General features: G+C 37.7%; 1 protein-coding gene across 1 annotated transcript in view; it reads left to right on the plus strand.

Annotated features, from left to right (window-relative positions):
• Positions 1–12,161, plus strand: part of STOX1 (storkhead box 1) — a 37,627-nt gene that overhangs the window by 12,775 nt on the left and 12,691 nt on the right. The window contains exon 2 of the mRNA XM_074958899.1: positions 11,570–11,722. Coding sequence (XP_074815000.1) covers positions 11,570–11,722 — 153 coding nt within the window. The remainder of the gene's footprint in view (positions 1–11,569; positions 11,723–12,161) is intronic.

The raw sequence follows: 12,161 nt of genomic DNA on the forward strand, positions 1-12,161 counted from the left end.
GACTGATACAGGTATACAACAAAATTCTCCTTGAAATGACATTTATATCAGGAACAGAAGAAGATTGTAGGCACACAACTTTTCTGTAATTTTTTTTTCTTTTTGAAGAGAGCCTCCTCAAATTTTTATCTTTCATTTATAAAAGAAAAATATTCTTTTTTGTTTGTTTTGTTTGTTGGGAATGTTAACAGATGTTGTCAAGGTTCCTTCCCCACTCTGAACTCTAGGGTACAGATGTGGGGACCTGCATGAAAGACCCCCTAAGCTTATTCTTACCAGTTTAGGTTAAAAACTTCCCCAAGGTACAAACTTTGCCTTGTCCTTAAACCGTATGCTGCCACCACCAAGCTCTTAAACAAAGAACAGGGAAAGAGCCCACGTGGAGACGTCTTCCCCCAAAATATCCCCCTGAAGCCCTACACCCCCTTTCTTGGGGAAGGCTTGATAATCATAGAATCATAGAATATCAGAGTTGGAAGGGACCTCAGGAGGTCATCTAGTCCAACCCCCTGCTCAAAGCAGGACCAGTCCCCAATGTTTGCCCCAGATCCCTAAATGGCCCCCTCAAGGATTGAACTCACAACTCTGGGTTTAGCAGGCCAATGCTCAAACCACTGAGCTATCCCTGCCCCCCCAATAATAATAATAATCCTCACCAATTGGTACAGGTGAACACAGACCCAAAGCCTTGGATGTTAAGAACAATGAAAAAGCAATCAGTTTCTTAAAAGAAGAATTTTAATTAAAGAAAAGGTAAAAGAATCACCTCTGTAAAATCAGGATGGTAAATACCTTACAGGGTAATCAGATTCAAAACATAGAGAATCCCTCTAGGCAAAACCTTAAATTACAAAAAGACACAAAAACAGGAATATACATTCCCTCCAGCACAGCGTATTTTACCAGCCATTAAACAAAAGAAAATCTAACGCATTTCTAGCTAGATTACTTACTAACTTAAGAGGAGTTGGAAGGCTTGCATTTCTGATTTGTTTCCGGCAAAAGCATCACACAGACAGACAACCCTTTGGTTCCCCCCCAGATTTGAAAGTATATTGTCCCCTCATTGGTGATTTTTGGGTCAGGTCCCAGCGATGTTACCTTAGCTTCTTAACCCTTTACAGGTGAAAGGGTTTTGCCTCTGGCCAGGAAGGATTTTATAGCACTGTATACAGAAAGGTAGTTACCCTTCCCTTTATATTTATGACAGATGTGCTGCTGCCTGATTAATGGAGTGCAACAGAAAATTATCTACAATTATTAACCAACAGGAGCAGCAAAGTTGGGAAACTGTGCCTCTCTCATACCTCAGAGCATGAAATTCCACATCTGAGATTAGAATTTTTTTTACAAAGAGAAACTAAATGCAAACATATTCTTTTTTTAATGCAATGTGATGTTTAAATTAAGCTTTTGCTCACATGTAATCCAATTAATGGATTGGGTCCTTAATGTGCAAAATTAAATTATAATCCGCGTGCCCTGGTTAAAGTAATTAACAGCTATTACTTGGCCCTTGAACATAATAGAAGAAAAATTTATACTTAAGATAAATGTTTTTTATAGAACATGTTTTCTCAAGCCCATCTGATGATCAGTTTTGAGTTAAATCAGATTATTTTTAATAGGTATTGGGCTGCAGAATATTGTTGCCGGCACCCAGTGCCGAGAGGCTGAACAACAGCTTGAGTTGGTTCGTTACCCGGTGTGCTACACCCAATAATCACAACGGGGTGGAGAAGCAGAAAAGTTTATTTGCAGCTGCAAAAAAAAGGTACAGGGAGAATAAAATCTCAAATCCTGCACCCAGAGCAGGAAGTTACACAGGCTTTTATACATCCTTTTTTTCAGCATACTTATCTAATAGCAAGCTGCCCCAAGTATCCATATAGCTAGCCAATCCAGTTCCCAGCTAGTTCCCTGATTTTTTGTATCATTTGTTAAACTATACATAAAGCTGCTTTATTCAGCATTGTTTTTCCATATCTGCCTTGTTTGGCCTTGCTTAGTTTCAGGCAGTCTGACTCTGCAACATATTGTTGCAGATTCTCAGCATAACTGCTGTGTGTGCCTCCAGGCGGGGGGGCCAAGGACACTTGGGCCTAGTACGCAGAGCTGCTGCCAGTGCCTCCAGGCGGGAGGGGGGGCCAAGGACACCTGGGCCTAGTGCGAGGGGGCTTCATCGACACTCGTGGTCTTCCATCCCCTCGAGTTACCTAGTGGCCGTGCCCCAGTGTCCCCAACAATATGAATTGCCAAGAGATTTAAACCCATTTCAGAATGAAGTTGAATCCCCAACAAAGAGTGGGGAATTAACTTTAAAATGGAACTGGCTTTAGTCATTATCTGCTTCTTTAAATCCTGTGTTAATCCTATACTGATGTTAATGGATGATACTGATTTACTTGCTCCTTTTGACAGGCTTTCCTTTAAAACAGGAGACAGCCATTCTAATCTATTGAAATAAAGTGACTGAGTATAATACCTTGGATGTAAAAGGGTAGAATTAATTGTGTAAATGTGCATCTTTTTATCAGTTTTTGCCACTAATATTGTAACTGGAGATTTTGGAGAAGCTTCACTTTTCTTCTTCAGTATAGACTAGAATAGAGAAATGGTACATGCAGACCAGCCAAACTGATTGTGTTGTCATCAGGCTGTGGGATTTGATTTATTTAATTTGTTTGAATGATCTGGCACAGAACTGGAGTTTTACCATCATTGATGTAACAGCTGCTCAGACTCTACAGTATGTATAAGTACTTACAATTAAAGAGAAGATACTTCTCAGACCAGAGGTCAAATGTGAGTTCATAATGTAGGCCTCTTTGCTCCATTCACATTTTTACTCTGACACTCCCTTACTACATTGTATGTGATGGTTCATTTGGAAATATTTAACCTTGCAAAACCACTAAATAAAGCTCAAGGTAAAAATAGGAAATATGTCAGACTGCTGGTGAGTGAGTGGCCTTATTAAAATAATTTTGTCAGCTATTTTGGTCTGAGGGAGCTGTTGTGGTTATGTGGGTTATATAATCCACCAGTTAAAAATTTACAGAGGAGACTAACTGTGACAACTATGAAGAAGCTGGAAGACAGTACCTTAATCTGGATAAATATGTCAGATGGTTTTTAAAGAGAGATTTTTCTATATCTTTTTTTCAAGAACAGTCATGTTAGAAGAATGTTTGCCATCTGTATGATCAAGACAGAGCACACTTAGGGATGACTTGCACCAAACCCTCAATAATTTTCATAGCACTTGTCATGGGGAAACTGTCTGAATACTGTGTGCAGTTATTTAATGTAGGTGATGCAATGCTTTCTTAGATTTAGAGTATTACTAATGCAACAGGAAAGGTTAATAACAGCCAAGATTCATAAAATTATTCAGCAGTGATGAGAGTCTGTTGAAATGTTTTGGAGTAGGTAATGATGAATAAAACAGAATTTATTTTATTCTAATTTGGCTTCTCGTATATTGATCTATTACTTGGAGTCTAGAGTACAGTGCATATAGAGTATGTAGTTAGCTGTAAGCATCAGGACATGTATCGGACTCTGGAGCAGAAGGTTAGGGAAAAAGGCATATGAAATAGAAATTGTTGTAATTCAACAAGTTCACCCCATTTTAAAATCATTACAACACCAAATAAAACCATGTTGCTAGTTTTGCTTTGCAAAGTTGTATTTCTTTTGCAATATCTGGTCTTGATCTGCAGCATTTGTATTCTAATATTGGACTTCTTTCTCAGACTTACTTTTTCCATTTTACACTCCCATCACCCACCAACCAAACAGCAGGAAACGTTATGTCCTTCTGGCTAAAATAAGTAAACTGAAACTGCCCTGTGGAATAGGAGAGATAAGGTGGGTGAGGTCATACCTTTTATGGGACTGATATCTGTTGGTGAGGGAGACAAGCTTTCTTCAGACTTGAAGAAGAGCTCTGTGTGGCTCAACAGCTTGTCTCTCACCAGCTGAAGTTGGTCCAGTGAATGATATGACCTCACCCACCTTGTCTCTCTAATATCGTGCGATCAACATGGCTACAACTACACTGTGTACAGCTGTGGAATAGGAGACTAATAGGTGCTGATGCTAAGGAAGAAGAGACAGGAAAATCTCACCGAGGATTCTACAGTCTAAACTAGGGGTTCTAAGTCTGTAGGTTGTGATGTCAAAATAATTCCTCAATGAACTTTTGTGTGGTGGTTATGATGCTGCTTGTCATTCATGCCGTGGTCTTTCAACAGTTCTTTCTAGCCAAAGACTAGAACTTTGAGTTTAAAAAACAGACTGCTCGGTCCTCAGAGGCCCCATGTATGCTGGGTCTTACACCACGTGACCTGATGTGTTTTTAAACACCAAGGTTTATCTTAATTATCCTTTTTTAAACCGTTTGATTCCGTCCACTTTGACTAGTTGTACTTTAAAACCACTCTAGATTATGCAGTTTATAAACCACCTTAGTGTTTAGAAGTCTAAACCACTCGAGTATCTTTGTATTCAGATATGGACCCAGGTTCAGCAACAGGTAAATGAAGAGGTCATTTCTGTATGTTCCTGACCAGTGGTAAGATGCTAACTTAGAAGTGTTCCCTTCCTGGTGGGGTTTTTACTAGGTAGACTGTGCTTCCTGGGCCCAAGAAGGGGAGTTGTCAACCCCTAGCCAAGCTGAGATTTGGAGAGGGAAATGAACCAGTTACATTTGGGAAAAGGTGTATACTGCCAGCAAAGCCTGGCAGGTTTTGTTGAACAGAGTAGCCAATATGAGAGGTGGTACATGAGTCCATTATGTCACTGCAGGGCCAAAGCCCCCTTCAGCCAAAGCTGGTGAAGGCTCAGTTGTTGAAACAGTGTGGATGAGATGAAAGTTTAACACTTTAAGAACTCAAATCTACATCTGCATTTGATTGTGGCTCACTTGTCATCCACAAAGAGAAGGCCAGCTTATTGGAAAAATTATCCCATAAACTTTGCAGCACAAATGCCAATTCTATAATTACTCCAGTTTAATGGTGTGAAGGTGATGTATTGGTGGAAATAGTAATATGCCCAGTGAAAGAAGGGTGATATTTATCTACATCCAAAAAAAAAAAAAAGTGAAATAGTTGGAAATACTTCTAACCCTTAGATTCTCTACTGTATATTAGATATATTAAAGGAGCTAGAACCTGGGTTATCTATAGGCACTAAACACCCTTGGTAGTCAATTTACTGGGAAAGATAAATCTTCTCATTTTGAAAGTGACAGCATTGTCCCTTCTCTTTTCCTCCATCTGGATCCTCTATACGCTCTTCCTGATGCTTTCTATTAAGCACATTACACCCTCACTGTCACATGCTTTTATATATAAATAAAATTTTTCTGTAAATGAGAAAAAACAGATGTGACCCAAATTAGGTCTTTACCATTGTGATTGTCAAAAAGGTTTGGGGTCTAGCTCCTTTGCTGAGGTATACAGAGCTTGTGGAATTAGAAGCAGAATTCTTTATGCTATTTTGGAGGCTCATTATGTTGTCAGCTATTGTAGGTAGAACACAGGACCTTGAGCCTGTGTCTTAGTAGGTAAATATGCAAACAAAAAAAATAGCTTCATTTTCTTTTATAATGTCCTTATCTGTATTTGGAAATCCAGTCAAGTGTTCTGTTAATGATTTAGGTGCTTGAAACCAGCTTTGTGATAATTTTTAAAGTATTTAATTGTTGCCCATTGCCATATGTGGTCCTTAGAACATATTTAACACGCTCATGTTCTGAAAGCCAGAAATGTGTTTCAGCATGACCTAGTTCTTCTCCTCTTTTTGCACTTTGACAGCCATGCCATACAAATCCATTTGTATTTCTCACATCACTTGCGTTCCTTTTTTGGAGCCTGATCCAAGCCCACTGGAAAGACTCCAGCTGATTTCCGTGATCATGCCCTTTAGATGCTGTATTGATATCTGGCTTCATTTTCACCATATGTGTGTATGTATTCCAGATGTTTGTAATGAAACTAAGCAGGCTGAGGTTGCTATTATGTGCTAACTAAGAGTTCCATGGTAACTGGCTACATGCGTTAGAAGGTAACTCTAAGGACTAGATTTTCAAAAGTTCTCAGCAGTTGGGACCAGACTTTCAGGAACTGCTGATGCTGAGAACTTCTGAAAAATGTGGCCCTAAAAGTATAGCACTAGATCACTGGTTTTAAAATCTTTACATAATAGATTAACCTGAAAGGGGCTATTGTTTTTTTCATATTGTGTCACAGTTTATTCTTGTAATAATCAGTAGTTGAAATATAATGTTTGTATTTAATATGCAGTCTTCTGTTTTAGCACAGATTAATAAGTATGGCCCCAGAAGTCAGTCAGATGTGCTGAGTTGCCACTTCAACAAGAAGTTTTTAAACTTTTAGGTATTACACACAAATGTAATTTCAGTGCTAAAATGCTGAAATTTATTTGTATCTTTTGTTCTCAAAGCTCTTTGTATGCAAATGGGATCCCCTCCCCCAGCCCATCAGGAATACAAATTCTTTAATGCAGCAGTACATAAAGGAACTTCTTATACAAGACTAAACTATTACTGTTTATATCAATAAAAACTTGGACATTTCTCAAACCAGGTGTGGCACATATGGTATTTCTTTTATATGACAAATGTACTTAAGCACATGAATTGAATAATTAAATTTATCATTACAGCCACTTTCATGTGATGCCCATCCTGTCTGTGAAATAGATAGAACTTTTGAAAGATTTTTAAAAGATGCATTTAAATATAAATCAGTGGTTGTTTTTTTTTTTTTTTTACATTTTGCACAACTCTCTATGTTCATTCTTCACCAACACTTTTCCTCTTAAAAAATTTCCTAATACTTTTTACCTGTAAATGTCATTACTCCTTGATTGTGCATAAAGGCACGTCTCTTTGCTGACTTGTTACATTACAGTATACAGCAGTGTTTCTTGGCCTGCAGGCCGCTTGCGGCCCAATCACCATAGAGCAGTGGCCCATGTGAATCCTCAGGACCATACAGGTTGAGTGTGTGTGTGTGTGTGTGTGTGTATCTATCTATATCTATATATGTGGATGTGGACCACATAACACACAGAGAGCTGCATATATGGCCAACAAGGGTAAATAGATTGAGAACCACATGTCTACAGAAAGGCACAAAACTTGCATGTTAATGGAGTTGTGCCTGTTTATGCTAGGGCTAAACTTAGTCCTTTATATAAAGATGCAGCAAACAGAAAACATCAGTAGTAGCAACGTTATCATGCAAATGTTTATGGGATTCATGGAATGTTTAGCATGGTCAGTTTGTTTAACTCTGCATGGTTACTTTTGACTAAGGATAATTGAAATGTTGATCTTGCATTTCTCTTGGCTTATAACATCCATTCTGTGTCGTATAACAGATATCAGTATATCAGGAAATGTGGATAACTTAGTTGTGTTTTTTGTTTCTCTTCAGAATGATTTACTCGTTAATACACCAGGGTTTTGAAATCTAAGGGCTAAATTGAGCTCTGGTGTAAATAGATGCAACTTCATTAACTTCACTGGAATTATGCTGGCTTACACCAGAACTAAAAGTGGACATAAGTATTTATTTTTAATGCCTAAACAGGCAGAAAAGCTACCATCTGTTATGTACTATTAAAACCCAGTAAACCTCCCAAGTTACAGAGATGGAACAAAAAATCCTTTTATGTTGGTCAAGAGTATCTGGAGGCTTTTCTGTTCACTGAGTACTGTTATCTATGGCTTGTATTACAGATGACTTTCCCACACTGTGAGCCAGTACATACTCCAAAAAGATACTCTCAGGTTTCATGTATCCAGGTAATTAGCTGAGTTTGAGTAGACTGGTAAAACCACTTGAAGGTCAATACATGACTGGCAAACTGCCTACTTCGGGGTCAGTAAACATGCTTTTGTAAAAGTTAATCTAAGCAACATGTTTCAGAGTGGTAGCAGTGTTAGAACGTATCAGCAAAAACAACAAAAACAACAAGGAGTCCTTGTGACGCCTTCGAGACTAACAAATTTATTTGGGCATAAGCTTTCGTGGCTAATACCCACTTCATCAGATGCATGGAGTGAAAAATACAGTAAGCAATATATATATTACAGGACATGAAAAGATGGGAGTTGCCTTACCAAGTGGGGGGGTCAGTGCTAATGAGGCTGTAAAATAAATAAATATATACTGCTTACTGTATTTTTCACTCCATGCATCTGAGGAAGTGGGTTTTAGCCCACAAAAGCTTATGTCCAAATAAATGTTAGTCTCTAAGGTGCCACAAGGACTCCTCATTGTTTCTTTGCAACATGGACATTATGTTGTATTTAAGCAATCAGGAGGATTGGTATGTATTTTACCTGATTGGTGACAGGTTCTTAATTTTGGGTCAAGGCAAGTCTTTTTGTATCTACTACAAGGAAATGGAGACAATTAGTCTTACCAAGAGAAATGTTTGGGAAAAGAAGTGGTGCTTTGTGTTGTGCAGAATTTGTAAAGTGTGCCTTTTCTGATGTGTAAAAGGAGCAAATATATTACAAGTTCTGAAGCATAAAGGGATTCATCTTGCTTCCATTGAAGTGAATGTCAAAACTCCCATTGACTTCAGCAGTGCAGGATCAGACCCAGAGAACACAAAGCACACAAACTATGAAAGGAGTATTTTCCCACACAAATCTAATTTTTTTTGCATATTTCTGTAAAATGAGGATTCTTTATTTAAAATGCATTTTAATAATAAAAATAATAAATCCAACAGTTTAATGAGAAGTAGATCAGTATTTTTGTATTGTTATCCATGATCTCCTCCATGCTTGCTTTAAAAGTATTTAGTTTTTCTGCATATTTTAAATATTTGTTTTATTTCAGTAGTGGAGGAGCACTGTGATGTACACTGAATTAAAATTTGTGTGTTTTCTGGTAGTATCAATCTGCGAATTGCATTATAAATGTGCTAAAAATTCTGCTGCTCTTTCAAGCAGTGTGAATATGTAAATTTACATCAGTTATAGAGTGGTGTGTTCTCTCACGGGCGTATGTAGATTGAGGCAGTAATGCACATGAAAATAGTTATCAGAAAGCAGTCGCCACATTACATGTGTTTTGCTGTGTTGCCTAACTCTTGCATGGCAACCTGATTCGCTTTTGTCTTTTTTACAAGAAACAGAAAACTCCAACATAGAAATAAGTTGCAAAAAGAGTCTTGTAACCAGAGGGCTTACCTATACTAAAGAACTGAAATGGCCAGCTATTCTAAAAGGCTGTTATTGAAGGTTTATTTTCCTTTCCTGCACAAAGAAAGCTTGCAATGATTTATGCACCTGCAAGTTGTATCTTAGCAACATCACTGGGGAAATAATGCTCAGCTTTTTCTAAACACTTTTTGTTGAACATAATCATAAATTGTAAAACAAAGGTCCAGAGCAATTTAATAAAAGTTCTTCAAAGTGCTGCTCCTTATTCCGTTTATGTAAGAGATACATTCGGTGTTGAGTGTTTTTCTGGCTACAGTATGATAAGGGTCAGATTACATAGTCATCCAACTATCTGTCTGGTTTAGTTAAATTAAACCTGAATTATTGCTTAACCTGATCTACACAAACTTAGCATGTAAAGTCACACTTCTTCCTCTTTAAAAGAAGACTAACCTCTTTGGCTCTGGAATCATCTCTCTACCTCATAAAGTACCCAGTGGGGATTTGCTGTTACATTATGCATGCCTTGGTAGTTGATGGTACTATGGGCTGTATGTGCAATATACAGAAATACCAACAGATGACAAAAGAGAATAATTTATCTAATCAAAAACATAGTTTTATTCAGGGATATAATATGCTGTTAATCTTACCATGTGTGCAAACCCCCGCTGTATAGTCTTGTTTTTACTTATCACAGTGATGTAAGTATTGGATAGTCTGTTTGTTTAGGGATTGATTGTGGTGGTGGTAGTTGTTTATAGGCTTTTATATCCCACTTATCACTATAGTATCGGAACTCCAGACAAATGTTAATGTATTTACCTTATCCCTGTCAGGGAAAGGGGAAAGGATTATCATCCCCAGTTTACCGACGGGGAAACTGAAGCTAACTAGTTTGACTTGACCAATGTAGAACCATGAATAGGACCCAAATCTCCTGGTTCACAGCCCAAGGTCTTGCTTACAAGATCATCGTTCCTTGGGCAGCAATCCTGTAAATACTGATGCACATGCTTGATGCACATATGAGTAGTGCCATTTAATTCAACCCTAAAGCAGTTTGTTTAATTGGGACTACTCATGAGTGAAGCATGTACATAAGTATTTGCAGTACTACACTCCATGTAGGTGCTTAGCCGGGCTGCACAAAATGGCAAAAGAAAATCCCTTTTGTGGCTTTTAATGCCATTTTACTGAATGCTGTAATATCTTCTGACTTATTTCCAGAATTTTGAGAGCCCAGAAGCTTTTCAGGTGGAATCATGACTGTAAAGTTCTTTGGGTCATGGAATATCTTGTAGAGGGCTGAGTAATTTGATGATGCTGTATATATGTTTTGTGCTGATGATAAACAATATATAAAGAGAGAAATAAAAACAGAAAGGTTAAGTGCCTTTTCTGAACAGGAACTGTGATCCACTTGATCAGGATGGGCCTGAGAGTCTGAATACCTGGGTCTTGACCCAGACTTGCTGCATGACCTTGGATATGTCACTTCACCTCCCTGGGTCTCTGTTTTCTGTTCGTAAAATGGGGATAATATTTACCTACACTATAGGGGGTGTTTTGAGGAATAGCGTAAATTATACAGTGCTGTATAAGTACAAAATTATTGTTGCAACAGTGGCAGAGATGATAACAGGACTGAGAAATTTTCTGGCTCCCTGCTTTTTGCTCAGTCAACTAGATAATCCTGTTTCTTAGGCTTTCTCTACACATGGGAAATTTACCAATAATTTTTCTACCAGTTCTAGCAGTGGTTCAGATGAACTGGTCTTAAAATTTGTGCGAGCAACGATGTAGACAATCTTTGGTATGTCTCTTTTCTCTTCCATCCCAATTTTTTGAAAACTTTGATATACAACTCACCTATTCAGAAAAGTTGCTGGGTGTTTTGCTTTTTGCGTAGCTCTTCAGAGAAACATAGATTCCACATTTTAGTGTACGTAAGCTGTCATTCAAGCAAACCAGAAGAAGTCAAACATCCTTTTTCTCTTTTTAAGTCCCTTCTTAACTCAGCTTATACGCAATTTTACATTGAATTAAAAACACCTAAGGTAATCTCATTTTACTTAAAAAACCTTTTTTCTCTTGTTGCAAATATCAGTGCATTACCATCAGCTTGCCAGGAGTCATATTTTTATTCCTGAAAAATATTCTTCGTAATTAGTTACTAAAAGAGCAGGGGAGAGTGGAGGGTAAGGGGGGCTAACTCTGAGACAAAACAGAAGTATAAAAGGGAGGTAGTGGCAGTTGAAGTTCATGTTTAAGTGGCTATAGCATGAATAATAGTAAACTAAACAATATCCCAAATAAGCAGCTTGCTTTCTCTTTTTTTTTACATTTTAGGTGATGTATCTCCAATTCACATGAATCCTATTTCTCAATCCCAGTTTGTTCCTTTGGCAGAAATTCTTTGCTGTGCTATATCTGATATGAATGCAGCTCATGTTATTGTTACCCAGGAAACATTAATGGATCAGTTGGTGAACTATTATCCAGGTAATATGTTACTTTTTCCCTTCAGAAGCTAATAAATTGTAATTCTTATATTGCTGACAGTGCGTGCAAACATTCATTAACAATCTGCCTGAAGCTGGCAAAATGGAAGAATATAAATGAACAGATAATCACAAAGTAATTTATACACCTACCCGCACTATCTCTGTAACTCTGTATACAGTTTGGTAAAATGTATTTTATTTTTGTATAGAATTCTTCCGACTAAGTATCATTTTACATTGAGAAATAGAAAATATATCAGTGGCTGTATGCTAAGGAGGTAGAGAGCACATGAAAATTGAAAGAGGTACTAAAAGAGGCCAAAAGGTAGAGGTGTGTGAAAGTGTGGTTTTCCTAACTGGAGATCCTAAAGCTTTTAATCACCCTCTTTAATGGATGGAAACGTGATATTTGACTTACCTAGGGGGTGTGGGATTGG

Source organism: Natator depressus, chromosome 7, assembly GCF_965152275.1.
Source record: "Natator depressus isolate rNatDep1 chromosome 7, rNatDep2.hap1, whole genome shotgun sequence".
Taxonomy (NCBI): Eukaryota; Metazoa; Chordata; order Testudines; family Cheloniidae; genus Natator; species Natator depressus.